The sequence below is a fragment of the Engystomops pustulosus genome, chromosome 1 (genome assembly GCF_040894005.1).
Source record: "Engystomops pustulosus chromosome 1, aEngPut4.maternal, whole genome shotgun sequence".
Lineage (NCBI taxonomy): Eukaryota > Metazoa > Chordata > Amphibia > Anura > Leptodactylidae > Engystomops > Engystomops pustulosus.
The window spans coordinates 264553273-264568282 of NC_092411.1; the positions used below are offsets into that span (position 1 = coordinate 264553273).

A 15010-nucleotide genomic window follows, 5' to 3' on the forward strand; every position below is an offset into this window, starting at 1 on the left:
ATAATGTCTACATTTAGCCAGCCTAGTATATCACAGGATCCATGACCCGCACTGGCACCACCCAAGTCAGAAGTTCTCTCTTCTATTGTATAAACGGAGCTAAAAAACCCATTAAGTAACTCCGCCTTCTCCTGGTCTCCAGTCACCGATGCCCCATTTTCAGAATAAAGGGGTCCAACCTGTTGTGACCCATTTTTTTTTGCATTGATATACCTAAAAAATTTCTTGGGATTTGTTTTGCTATCTTTAGCCACCTGTCTTTCATTTTGTATTTTGGCTGATTTTATTTCTTTTTTACAGATTTTGGTAAGTTTTTTATAAGTATTGAAAGCCTCAGGTGACCCGTCAGATTTATATTTTTTAAATGCCCTCTTTTTCTCATTAATTGCCCTTTTAACTGTAGCTGTAAGCCACGCGGGGTGTAATCTAGCCCGTCTATACTTGTTACCTATTGGAATAAATTTAGAAGTATAAAAACCCAGGATAGATTTGAATTTCTCCCATTTAACATTAGTATCACCATGTGACAGTATCTGATCCCAGTCTATATCCTGTATTGCAGCCCTGAATTTCTGGAAATTAGCCCTCTTAAAATTCAAAGTTTTCGATTTTCCCACCTGTTTCTGCTTTTTAAAGTTTAAGAGGAAAATAATTATATTATGATCGCTGTTCCCAAGGGGTTCCCGGACACTGACATTTTGGACAATCTCCTCATTGTTAGAAATCACAAGGTTGTGTGAATGATGTAGAATTCTATGTAATAACAGAATAGTTACATAAATCACATCTCCAGATCTCTGCCCATTCCTGTTCCTGCAGCCTCTGACATGATCACATGACTGGATGCATCAGTCAGAGAGGAATGCTCATCCAGAGCCAAGAATTAGTGATGTGAGGCGCGGGGCTGTACTCACTGCGCTGTCCTCGTGTAGCGGGTCCTGCATCTTCCACAGCTTCATCCATAGGAGCATCGCGGACGTTCTCGATCAGCTGGAAGGATGGGATAGCAGGGGAGTCATTGTCATCATAGAGACAGAACAGATCTAACCATATGGCACAGAATTTATACAGAAACTGCTCATCGCATCCTCTAAAAGTGATGATGGATCATGGGGCAAAGAGAACTATTAGATGGAAAAAATAATAACTTTTTTTGTTCTCCTGTAAAAATGTATAGTTTAAAGTAAAGTCAAATTTGGAACAAAATGAGATCAGATTAGATGTGTTATACAAACATCAGTGCCCTAGGTTCCATTACACCCGTACGGTGACAAGGCTGGGTGCGCGATGCCCCGTACGGCGACACGACTGGGTGCGCTATCCCTGTATGGTGACATGGCTGTGTGCATTATGCTGTGTGCAACACATGCCCCTCTACTGCATCCTATTTGTGAACCTCTTTTGGTTGAGGGCCAAAAAACCATAACTCATATATAATGTACAGAACCGCCTCCTTATGGGCCCCACTAAAAATGTAAAGATTTATTCCATACAATAGTTATGTGAAACCATGGAAAACGAGCAATAACAATCAGTCCTAGAACCTTTCATCTAGAACTACAAGTCTCAATGGAATGAAGAGCACGAGACTTCAACATATGGAGTGAATGTTAGATCCTGTGCTCCAGGTGGAAAGTAACAGCGCATGATGTCTCTTTTATAGACCATATAGAACAATAGATTTACTATCATTTATGGGCCAGAGCAGAACAATGATTTGAAACAGCTCAGCCTGATTCTATGTTATTCTATTTTATGTTTTATTTCTTCATCTTCTCTTCTCACAAGAGATAAACTTCTACTAAGATGGATCTTCTCCATTCTTAGCTACACTGTTAGATATCTGTCAGTGACCAGCAACCAGCAGAGCTTTGAATGCTGCTCTGGACTATATCACTGGTTGTAATATTGGGACAGTATATGATAAATAAACAATATATACATCCAACAAAATGATGTTGTAAAGTCAAGTAAACCTATGTATATATGGCAGAAGAATGGTGGTTTGGAGAAGTACTGTACCGCTTTCTTCCTCTTCTGGCGCTGAGCTCTCAAAGTCTTTTTCAGCTGCTCCACCTCCGCGTCATCATCATTGTCCTGGAGCTCCTGAAAGGAGAACAATCAAAAATGCTGAAAAACTATACAGAAAAACTGAGAAATAGTAATAGGGTTATCTAGATCCTATAAGTATATGATTGCCGAGAGCTTATCATGAGAATTGTGTACCATGTACCACAAATGGAAACCTAGCCTACAGACAAGAGAGAATTATGGGAATCCATGTGTCCAACTATTTTCTACAAGAAAGGACATGTGTATTTCATTGACCTTAAAGGAAACCTACCACTGCTCGCATGATAAAATCATGCGAGCAGACCACCTGGTAGCGTATTTAATACTGATGCCGGCACATACTTTAGTTAGGCACGGCGATCGTTAGTTTAGCTAAAAAAATATTTTACTTACATATGAAAATAGCCCTCCGGTGCTACCCTACGTCATCTTCGGAAGGGAGATGGCTTCCGATCTTTAATTATTCCCGCCTTCTTCATTGTAGCCATCCTCCTTCGGGTGCCGAGAGCCGTGACGTCACCAAGCTCTCAGCACCTAGCGCCGGACGGCTGTGCGAGAGTTAGTATCTGCGCATGCGCGATAGGTGCCGAGAGCTTGGTGACGTCACGGCTCTCGCCACCCGAAGGAGGATGGCTACAATGAAGAAGGCGGGAATAATTAAAGATCGGAAGCCATCTCCCTTCCGAAGATGGCATAGGGTACCACTGGAGGGATATTTACATATGTAAGTAAAACGTTTTTTTAGCTAAACTAACGATCGCCGTGCCTAACTAAACTATGTGCCGGCATCAGTATTAAATACGCTACCAGGTGGTCTGCTCGCATGATTTTATCATGCGAGCAGTGGTAGGTTTCCTTTAATGCTAAGACTAGAACAGTAACTACCGTATATTCCGGCGTATAAGATGACCCCCCTACTTTCCTGTTTAAAATATAGAGTTTAAGATAATTTCGCCGTATAAGACTACCCCTTTTCCAACGCATACAAAACACCAGTAAAAAATTTAAAAAAAAAACAGATTTGAATTTAACATGGTCCTTTTTTAAATGTAAATTCTTATGACATGCAGGTATATAGCAGGAAAACTGCATACAACAACAACATTACCATTACAGCACAGGCCCCAGTAGTATACAGCACAGCCCCCAGTAGTATACAGCACAGCCCCCAGTAGTATACAGCACAGCCCCCAGTAGTATACAGCACAGCCCCCAGTAGTATACAGCACAGCCCCCAGTAGTATACAGCACAGCCCCCAGTAGTATACAGCACAGCCCCCAGTAGTATACAGCACAGCCCCCAGTAGTATACAGCACAGCCCCCAGTAGTATACAGCACTGCCCCCAGTAGTATACAGCACTGCCCCCAGTAGTATACAGCACTGCCCCCAGTAGTATACAGCACTGCCCCCATTAGTATACAGCACAGCCCCCAGTAGTATACAGCACAGCCCCCAGTAGTATACAGCACAGCCCCCAGTAGTATACAGCACAGCCCCCAGTAGTATACAGCACAGCCCCCAGTAGTATACAGCACTGCCCCCAGTAGTATACAGCACTGCCCCCAGTAGTATACAGCACAGCCCCCAGTAGTATACAGCACTGCCCCCAGTAGTATACAGCACTGCCCCCAGTAGTATACAGCACTGCCCCCATTAGTATACAGCACAGCCCAGCATTAAAAAAAATAAATAAACTTATATACTCACCCCGATGCTCCCCCGATGTCCGCGCCGTCTTCTTTCTTCTGCCGGGCGCCGCCATTGATCTTCCCCGGCAGGCGCCTAGTATGACGCGCCCAGCAGAAGAAAGAAGACGGCGCGAAAGACTAAAGACTGAAGACAGCACAGCGCGGACATCGGGGCCAACGGAGGGTGAGTATGCGCCCCGATGTCTTTTTGAGGCTGCCGGCAGCTTTTTGAGGCTGCCGGCAGCCATCGCTGTGCAAACACCCGCGATCGGTGCTAGCATATTGCAGCAAAGACTTACCGGCTATGGAGAGGGCTCAGCCGGTGAGCCCTCTCCATGCACCGGGACCGCCGCTGTATAAGACGATTACCGGCGTATAAGACGACCCCAGATTTGACAGAAGATTTTTCTGTCTTCAAAAGTCGTCCTATACGCCGGTATATACGGTACCATCTACAACACTTATGTCTTCTTATGCAACAGAGGGGTCTATGGACTACATTATGCACCAAGACCTCTAGACAACTTGGGAAACATATTTTAAGAAAAGTCTTAACTGGTTTCACAGGACAAATCGTCTCCTACTGGTCGTGTGCAAGAAACCAACCATTACATAAGTTTGGAAATTTTCCAGAACTTTCAGATTTAGAGAAAATTTCGAAATTCCTTTGTAATTTCATCATCTAGTAAAGCGCCATAGACCTCACTGCTCACCCCAGCATGTGTCAGATGTCCCCCAGACTGCCATACACTGGGTGATATCACATAGGAAAACATTAACCAGGGTGATAAATTGGAGAAAGTCAAAGTATCGCTAGAAGCGGTCACCCAAATATATTATGTCATGATATTGAGACCCGTCTGCAGAGAATGAGTCTGATAATTATATCAAGAAGCTGCTACACAGCAAAGAATAGGAGAGAGCAGAATAATAAGACTTTATCCATTATAAGGAAAACTAGTTTTCTGCTGGATGGTTGTTAAAAAATAAAAAACCGGGAGGGACCATGGAAGTACACTACAGCTCAAAAGTTTGGGGTCACATTATTTTTGAAAGAAAAGCACATTTTCCTTCAATGAAACTAACATCATCATAATCATCATAAATACTCTATACATTGTTAATGTGGTAAATGACTATTGTCGCTGCAAACGTCTGGTTTTTAATTGTAATGTCTACATAGGTCTATATAGGCCCATTTCCCACAACCACTACTCCAGTGTTTTAATGGTATATTGTGTCTGCTAACTGTGTAAGAAGGCTGAGGTCGGCGGCACACGTGGCGTTTTGAACCCGTTTTTAAGCAGTCCGTTCAAAAAACGCATGTGTTTTTGACTTATCTTAATTAAAACGGGTCAAAAAGGGATGTGTTTTCAAAAAACGCATGCGTTTTTTAATGGACTGCTTAAAAACGGCCCAAAAATGGGTTCAAAACGCCACGTGTGCCGCCAACCTCATGGATGTTTAGAAAACCCTTGTTAAAGTATGCTAGCACAACTGTAAACAGTTTGGCTGATTAGAAAAGCTATAAAACTGAACTTTCTTTGAGCTGGTTGAGAATCTGGGGCACTACAGTTATTTGTTCCATGAAAGTCTCACAAAAAAAAATAAAAAATTCATGTGAAACTCGGCAGTCTATTCTTGTTCTTCAAAATTAAGGCCATTCCATGAGCCAAATTGCAAGGAAACTGAAAACTTCCTACATCGTTGTGTACTACTCCTCTAAGAGGAGAGCACAAACAGGCTCTAACCAGTGTAGAAAGTGGGTGGCCCCGCTGCACAACTAAGCAACAAGACAAGTACATTAGAGTCTCTAGTTTGGGAAACTGACACCTCACGGGTCCTCAACTGGCAGCTTCAATAAATAGTACCCACCAAATGCCAGTGTCAACCTCTACGGTGTAGAGGCGACTCCAGGATGCTGGACTTCAGGGCAGAGTGGCAAAGAAAAATCCATATTTGAGACTGGTTAATAAAAGGAAGATTAACATGGGCATAAGAACACGGACAATGGACAGAGGAAGATTGGAAAAAGTGTTATGGACAGATTAAAAAAAAGGTTGAGGTGGTTGGATCACACAGGAGAACATTTGTGAGAGGCAGAACAACTGAAAAGATTCTGGAAGATGCCTGACACCATCTGTCACGTGGTGGAGATCATGTGGTGGTCTCTGGTTGATTTGGTGCTGGTAAAGTGGAAGATTTGTACCAGGTCAAAGGGATGTTGAATAAGGAAGGCTATCACTCCATTTTGCAAGACCATGCCATACCCTGTGGACAGCGCTTAATTGGAGCCCACATCAGGACAATTACCCCAAGCCACCTCCAAATTATGCAGGAACCATTTAGGGAAGAAGCAGGCATCTGGTATCCATCTGTAATAGAGGGGCCACCCAGTCACTGGATCTCAACCACATTGAGCTGTTGTGGGGTCAGCTTGATTGTATGGTACAAAAAAAAAAAAAAAGTGTCCATCAACCCGATCCAACTTGTAGGAGGGGCTACTGGAAGCATGGGCTGAAATCTTTCCAGATTACCTCAGCAAATGAACCGCTAGAGGTCAAAGGTCGGCAATTCTTTGATAAAAGCAATGTTTGAAGGAGAAAATTATTTCATATGAAAAAAAAAAAAACCTCGTCAATGTCTAGACTATATTTTCTATTCATTTTGCAACTCATCATATAAGGTGAATACGTCACCAGTCTTGAGCCCCCTAAAATGCCATCATCTATACATAGAGGACAGGTATGGGTTGCCTCAAAGGTATCTGCTACTAAGCAGGATCTGTCACTTAAAAAGAGTGTCTCTCCACACCTGATGTCAGCATTGAGGACCCACTTACTAAAAAGTAACCTGATACATTGCTATTGGATAGAATGGAGAGGGTGCTGTTCTGTAGCTTGCCTCGGGCAGCAGAGAGTTCGCAACTGACAAGGTAATATTTTGGTGTAATGTGTGGAAACCCCGAATTGAAGTTACAGAACATGCAATGAATGGTTCCTAAAGCCTGCTCTTGTGTATTTATGGTGCAGGTTTTAGGAGGCTGTTAGAGTGGTCGGGCAGCTGTAGGGGACCCTGGAGGGATGACAGAAGCAGTATTTCCCACTTCTGTCCTCTGAGCTTCTCATACACAGAGCTTAATTTAAGTCCCCTGTCTCTATGCCCAAATAGTGACATCTGTCACAGCGGAAAAGTAAAAGAAATAAGTTCCCAAAGGCAGTGGTGTAACTACAGTGGCAGCAACCATAGCAACTGCTATGGGGCCCGCAGTGTCAGGGGGCCCTGGCATCCGACCTGCAACACTAAAGAATAAGGATGTGCACCATTATATACATCTTATGCTGCACATTGTACGCCATCATGTGTATATAACAGTGCACATCATCCAGCTCAGATAAGAAATGTCGCCGGAGAGAGAGGGGAAAGGAAAACAGCAGCAGACTCCTTGCAGCTTACTTCCCCCATGTGTCAGCAGTAGCGATGGGAAGTCCGGCTCTTCTTAGTGAGCTGGTTCATTAGGCTCTGCTCACTAATAACAGCCTGCTCTTCCGGCTCCTGAACAGCTCCCTATAATAGGGAGCCATGGGCCAGTCAGTCACCCCACTACACACCATTTTTGATTGGGTTAAAGGGGGTGTGATGAGTCCATTGTGGATGGGGTTCAGCTCACTGAAAGGAGCCAACTCCCGTCATTCATGTGAAAGAACCGGATGTATGTAAGTGTATAAATCAGTGCATAAGTGTGTGTAATAGTGTATAAAAATATATTTATTCAGAAGTCTGCTATAGGGCCCTGCATCTCCCAGTTAGGCCCCTGCCCAAAGGTCTATTCTGACTTTTGAGGGGCAGAAAGTAAAAAAATAAATAAACCCCAAAAATGTGTCACTTATGTAGCCCTATACGACAGTGAGGCGTGATATATCAACATCAGTATATCTTAATATTTCTCTCTATATCAAAAACACTATAACATTGTCTGCTTTAGGGTAAAACTTTGCTACAGTCAGACAAAAAAAAAAAAGCTAGAATGTACAAAAATATATATTTTTTTTCAGCTGTCAAGCCCAACTAACATTTCTTAACATAAAAATAGTAAAATGATAATGGGCAGCACAGTGGTTCAGTGGTTAGCATTACAGTCTTGCAGCGCTGGGGTCCTGGGTTCAAGTCCCAGAGACATCTGCAAAGAGTTTGTATGTTCTCTCTGTGTTTGTGTGGGTTTCCTCTGGGTCCTCCGGTTTCCTCCCACAATCCAAAACATACTGGTAGGTTGATTAGATTGTGAGCCCCATTGGGGACAGGGACTGTTTTGGCAAGCTCTGTGCATCGCTGCGTAATCTGTGTGCGCTGTATAAAGAATTATTATCCTATCGGTCTCCTGACAGAAACACAGCAAAAATAACATTGCTAGTAAAAAAAAATTAAATGAAGATATTAAAAACAACACAAGCAAAAAAAGAAAAACCTGAAAAATGTGTCTGGTACTGAGGAAGCAAAACACACTGGGCCTGAACCAGTTAATATGAAATAATTCTAATCATGGGTTTCAGTGATCTTCTGGGGTCATTTAAGTGTCTAGTGAACTTTCTAGGGAGTTAATATTGCAGAAACATTACATGATGTAGTTCTGCAGATTGCATCATTTACATACTGTATAATATATGTTTGTATTGTATTGTAGCATAGCATAGGACACTATAGAAGCAGTATGATACACAACATCCTCTGCTACATACTGTATATACCTACACACATATATACACTACACTGTCACTCCCAGACTATTGTACAGTTGGTTTCTGTTTTGCACCATCCTAGCAACATCCATACAAGTTACTGCACCCTCCTCACAACAACCACCAGTAACTCCTTAACTGCTGGGGTAGGCTGCCAGGTTAACACCCTAACTACCAGCAATGACAGCTGCTCACCACCTTAGAGTGCCTAAGAACAAGAATCTATACAATATACAGAGCAGACAGGGAAGGGTTACCACAGTATTTACAAATAGAACGTCCAGACGGATACAATGTATCACCCACCTCCACTATCATCCTCTGCTTTTCCTCTGTGCCCCTCATGTTGTGAGCTCCTGTGCCAACGATGCCAGGCATCTGCTGCTGGTTTTTTCTGTTGTGGCTCAGCTCCTGTGTGCAGCCATATAAGATCTGCAAGTTCTCATGTATTATCATCAGCACATGACTGCAGCACAGTAAGGGAGAGCACTGACAACATAGTAACTGTAGGCAGCCATTGTATCATAAGCCCCTCCCACTCCCAGCATCCCTCCTGTGTGATGGGCTGTACTGGGATCAGACTGGGAAAGGTTTGTGCTGCAGCTTGTGGCATTTGACAGGTTTCATTAGCTTTGCATAGAAATAGTTGCTGAGAATTGTAGTTCCACAATGTTTCAGCTGCACAGACAGCAGTGATAACATATATATAGCATTATTGTAATGAGCCAAAGCAATGTGCACTGCAATTGATAAAAAAAATTAACTATTTGTTGATAGCAATGGGGGTGTTGTATCTTTGTTTTGTCTATATGAGACATGGTTTTGGCGCAATTGTGGTGCAAATGCTGTTTTGCGACTTTTCATTGCACTAAATGAACATAGGAGAGTGTAAAGTCACTTTTACATAGACCCTTCTTGCCAGCTTGTGCAAGTTTTGGCAGAAATTAATTCTACTCCCCACCCTGGTCTGTGTGCTGCAACTTTTGATGTTTTTTTGCAACTTTTGATGCGACTGTCGCAAACAACCCCATAGCATAAGACCCCAGCAGATTTATCAAGCCACTTTAATGAATCAGACGGCAACGGAGCTCCAAAGACAGACATAGAAGGCTGGTGACACACGTGCGTTAATTACATTCAGCCGTGTTTCTTGGAATTTGTATAAAAGCAATGATCTTCTTCTTCATTCTGTTTTTGTATGTAATTTTTTCTAAACGCAGACCACAAACGCATGCATTTTCAAAAAAGCAACCGATTTGAAAAACGTAATGGACATGCGTCTTCAAAAGCAGACAAAAAACGCCAAATTAAGACACTTTAACCCAAAACCCCTTGAAAAATTCAATATGCAAATACGACGCGTTTTTCAAGAATGCAAAGACGCAATAAAAACGCCACGTGTGTCATCGGCTGAACTGCCCCAATGAGGAAGTGTACGGGTCAATTTACGGACAATATGGTCTATTTCTTATAAGATGATTCACAAATATTATGGATTTTTAGATTTTATTAATGATACATCCTACATAAGAATATTATGGATGAAGGAGGCCATGAAGATCATTACCTTTGGTAGACCCATCATACCCCTGTCTGACACAGAATGCTCTATCTTTTCCCTGTGTGGCCCCACACCGCCGGGGGGGTCGTCATTGCCGTCTATGGGGACGTATATGCGGCCGCAAATTTCCGGCCCTATATACATCCCCCCAGACTGCCGTGTGAATGCACCCTATGGCTGTTTGCAGGGATCGGTACTCTGGGGATATGCTTTTGTATTTCATACCCCATACAGTGGTTTTTCCAGACTTTAGGTTAATTAGAGGATAAACTCTAGTGCCCCATCTGGTCCTATACAAGAAAATACAGATCTCATTTACTGCAGTACCCAGCAGCCTACCCTATAGGACTACCCTGAAAATGTAGTTGTGATTATAAACATGACTAGAACTCCTTAGCTACAATGACCCTATAATGTCTTTTGAATCATTTGTTGTCAGACTGGTTGAAACTTTGTCAAAATTTACTGTTAAATCAGTGAAACTGAGAATAATTTCTGGTTAATTAGTTTTAGTTGGGCAGTTAGTAAGTAAACATTGGAAAACCTGTGATAAAAAATGTGCCAGATGAGTGGGGTATTGTTCATGGATTTACCTTAGAATTTTAGGTTTTATATCTTATACCATGTAGCATTACTGGTCCTGCCAGCCATGATATCATGTGTCCCATGTATTGGCATGATGTTTCGCACAATAATCTGGAATCCATATTTTCCTTCCATATTTTATTGACATATCTGATATTATCTCACACTGGGACTCATAAAACCCTGGCAGGTTTCAGATGATTCCTCACAACATAACACAGAATAGTTACTGCAGATCTATTTGTCCTATTAATAAAGTCTGATATAATTCACTTGGAAATGTCATGAATGATCTCTCACATAATTCCGGAATCTTCAAAGCTAAGATGTGTGACAGTCCAGGACATGGACCCAATGAGGACTTAGTAACGGTTCTTATAGGATTATAGATTTTTTAGACGAATGTAGATAGGGAGGATAAATATGGTGCACATCCAGCTGGCAGAGATGGTTGTGTCTCCGGCTGGTATTATGATGCTTTTTTGTGGAGGTATCATGGGATTGTTAGAGGAGAGGAGAGGCTGCACTGAAATATGTAAGTTCAGTATGTATGAAAGTTGTGTGGAGTGTGGGATACTGTGAGTAGGGGAGCAACGATGGAAAGCTGTGATTTTTACCAGAGCCTTACCAGACCGTTAAAAGTTTGGTTGATCAATGGGGGAGCCAGGTGAAGACTCTGCATAGAACCTATAGGTACATCATGTGTTCTATATGAGCCTTGAAAAAAAGCAGTTCTCTAAACAATGATCACCCATTGCAACTCTACAACCTGGTCGTATCTTTACCAAGAAATGGCCACTTGGAGTCTGCACTTTGTCCAATGAGAGGCATTTACTATGAGCTGTGTCTCATCCAAGGACCTAGTAAACATCAGAATAGAGTAAAGAGGAAAGCGAGGTTGGAAATACTGAATGTTTGAACCCGTTCTGAACCTATGTGATGTTTTCTTCTGCTGGACAAAGCCATTAAGAGATTTTTAGGATAATGTAACACTTCATTTAATGATACATTATCAGTACTTTACATTATGCCTATTGTGGGAAAGTGAGAGGTGTAGTTGGGGAGGACAGGTATCTGCCGTACAAACAGTTGAAGGCTGTGTGATAAAATCCCTGGATTTGTCGTCAGGGCCACCTAAGGGTTAAAGCGGGCATCTGATAAGCAAGTGTAGTCTAATCTATTTATGTTGGCCTGGACCAAATCTGTACCTGCTTATTGTGGAGTAGGGGTAGACTTGTAGTGGGGCGTCTACTCGCTCCGGGCTTTGGTCCTGGGTTTTTGTATAGCCCACAGGTGCAGGACACACAACTCGTTAGTGCCTGATATATATGCAACATCCCCCATCGGGGCCTAGGCATTTCTTGGGGCCTGGAGGCAGCCGGGGCCCAGAATACCGGAGTGGCTGGGGATTGCGGCCTAGGGCGCGCTGATGTCGCGGTGCTTGGTATGGGGACCGGAGGGCTGTCAGACAGCCTGGCAGGTCTCCAGCAGGTGGTGTATGCAAGAAATAAGGAGCGAGAGTCATGGAGAGTGGTCTGCAGGAATAATGCACCAGCCTGGTAGTAGATGGAGGCTAGGAGTATTGAGATGGAGCTTTGTCCTAACTGTGGAAGCTGCAGCTCTGGATAAGAGTCTCCTGACTCAGTTCCTAGGATTGGTTTCAGTGACGGCACTAAAGGTGTACTGACACTGATTCTGTCCATGTGCTCAAAATACCACTGCAGACTGGACCATGTGCTCCCACTGCACAGGGGTTTTATACTCCCCCTGGTCAGGTGGTAGCACCTCTCCAATCACACTCCAGTTTACAATACAGCCACATAATTGGATAACATCTTACACCCATTTAACTATTGCCTTGCCAGGCAAAGGCTACATCTGCACATTACCTGATTTCTCCCTGCATTATCCCTTGGGTGAGTTGATCAGGCTCACCAGATGTTTCCTCCGGGTACTCCGGTTTCCTTCTAGAATCCAAAAACATACTAGTAGGTTGATTAGATTGTGAGCCCCATGGGGACAGGGACCAATTTGACATGTTTTGTGCAGTACTGCGTAATCTGTGTGCGCTATAAAAATAAAGAATTATTTTATTATTATTATTTATCCTGACAGGTACAGGGCCTTATTTGCAACTACCCCCTTGATTATTCATTGGCAGGGGTGTTGCATATACTTTATGCCAAAATGAGTAGGGGTGGCCTACAGTGTGTTATATACAGCAATAGGTAACCATATCCACTATATCCTGTTGGACAAAAGCGGTTGCCTGAAATCCAGGCGCACTAATAGTGGGGGAGTTGTATTATGTTAGTCATTGCTCGACCAAGCAGGATTTGTATTGTTTATCCCTTTGTTAAGGCTGATTTTATGTTGTTTGGCTAAAGTGTGCAAATAAAACACTCGATTTGGACTTCATGTGTCCCGGCTTACAGCACTACTACCTCGCATCTGCCAGAGCGATTCCCCACACTACTAATACTGATTCTTTTATTCCTATTCTTCCTTTTAGACATGGGATCGACATTAGACCTATCATCGCAGAATATCCTTGGCTCTTGTTATACATCACAGCGTCATGTGCACATGTTCTGATCCTCTGGTGTAGTTGTGAACACTTCTGGGGTTTGGGGAGATCCTCACACTTTATTATAAAGCCTTGATGTGAACAGGCACCATCCTGGGAGTGCTGTAATTCGGGAATGTTGTTAGACATGTGACGTCCCCACAGCTTCTATCTTACTGCTTTCAGCTTTACGTGATAATTTAATGCAGGATTCGGTTTTGCTCTACCAAGAATTTTTCCATCTCTGTTTCTCAGATCTGGTCCTAGAAATCCAGCCAGAGGTTATATATATAGCACTCAGCGCCAGGATTGTAGCTTTCTATTTTATCTTTTCAGTAAGGAATTGTGCACTGGGATGAACTATGACTAATTAGGAAATGGAACCAAATAAGTTGATACCCGCTATATCCTAGATCCCCCTTATACTAATAGCACTGGGAGGGATGTAATACTCATTGATCAAAAAGTCCAAAGTCCAGTCGAATCTGTGATCGAGGTGATGTTGTAGGTTATACAGAAACCAAGTAAACACACACAAAATGCTGAGGACATCTTAAAGGGGTTTCCGAGAATGAGGAGTCCGATGGGGTCCAAGGTACCTTCATCGGATTCCTCGCCACTCCTCAAGAGTATGGAGCAGACGGCCGTGCATGACTGTTCTGCTCTATAAAGATGAATGGAGCAAAACGATCATGCGTGGCCATCTGCTCCAGTCATCTCCAGGAGCAAAGAGGGATCCGATGGGGGTACCTGGACCCGATCAGACACCTTGCTCTTGAGATCTGTGGAGGTCTCATTGATGAGACCCCCACAGATCATGAGAGCGAGGTGTGGATAGGGCCTAACTTTCTTGGTGGGAAACCCCTTTAATACAAGGGTCTCCTATTTTAGTCTCCCATGTATGGCATATAGCAACAAATTCTAGGTAGGTTAGTAGGAATAAGCTATTGATGCAATTACTTCCATATTTGAAAGGGTTTGTCCTCTTCCCACAAAATTTTTTATAGTGTTAAGTCAATATTTTTTGCAGCTCTTATAGACATATATTTGTCAGGGAAAGGTTAGGCAGAGAGCTACAATCTGTAGCTACAGCTCTGCTTCAGTGGTTACAGGAAGTCTGAGGTGGTCTGAGACACACCTCCTGTCTTATCATTGGTTCAGATGCCTACTCCCTCCCCCTTCCTGTGTCACTCTGTCTCCTCCGACTGGCTCCTGGCTCACTGGGTGCATGAATTCCTGGTTTCTGGAAGAGAAGACAAGGTTAAAGGGGTATTCTCATCTGGGCATTCACATTCAGTGTCATTAATCTGCTATTAATGTGATAACATGTAATGTGATGTTATTAAAAAAAATGTTCCTGTGTAAAGATAATTTCTCATAAATGTAGTGATATGATCCCTTAGAAACAAGACTGTGTACTTGGATACGGCCACCTCTGCTGGAGTGATTACACAAGGAAACAAAAAGTTTCTGAATATTAAATGCCTGAGGAGTTACTGTATGTCCCACAGCCGTCCTGTGGTAATGATTGCTTAGTCCAGGTGGTCAGGAAGGGCTCAAAGGTGCATTTTTGGCCAACGCTGCCAAAATGTGAGGTGGTCGTATCCAAGGAAGCTATCTAGTTTCTAAGGGACAACATGGCTACGTCTATGAGAAATTATCTTCACACAGGAACATTTTTTTTAATAACTTCCAATTGAAGAAATGTTTACATATGGCAAATGAATTTAATAAAATGTGAATGCCCAGATGGGAAAACCCCTTTAACATCTAGAAGAATGCTCCACCATAAAGTAAAA

General features: G+C 42.8%; 1 protein-coding gene across 2 annotated transcripts in view; it reads right to left on the minus strand.

The window, feature by feature from the left end:
- Nucleotides 1-9048, minus strand: part of CC2D2A (coiled-coil and C2 domain containing 2A) — a 60692-nt gene extending 51644 nt beyond the window's left edge. The window contains exons 1-3 of one of the 2 annotated variants that reach the window (XM_072126063.1): nucleotides 8806-9048; nucleotides 2023-2106; nucleotides 915-990 (exon numbers count right to left, since the gene is read on the minus strand). In XM_072126063.1, coding sequence (XP_071982164.1) covers nucleotides 915-990; nucleotides 2023-2106; nucleotides 8806-8955 — 310 coding nt within the window. In that variant the 5' untranslated portion in view covers nucleotides 8956-9048. The remainder of the gene's footprint in view (nucleotides 1-914; nucleotides 991-2022; nucleotides 2107-8805) is intronic. The other variant, XM_072126064.1, reaches the window with a different exon arrangement.
- Nucleotides 9049-15010: the final 5962 nt, after the last annotated feature.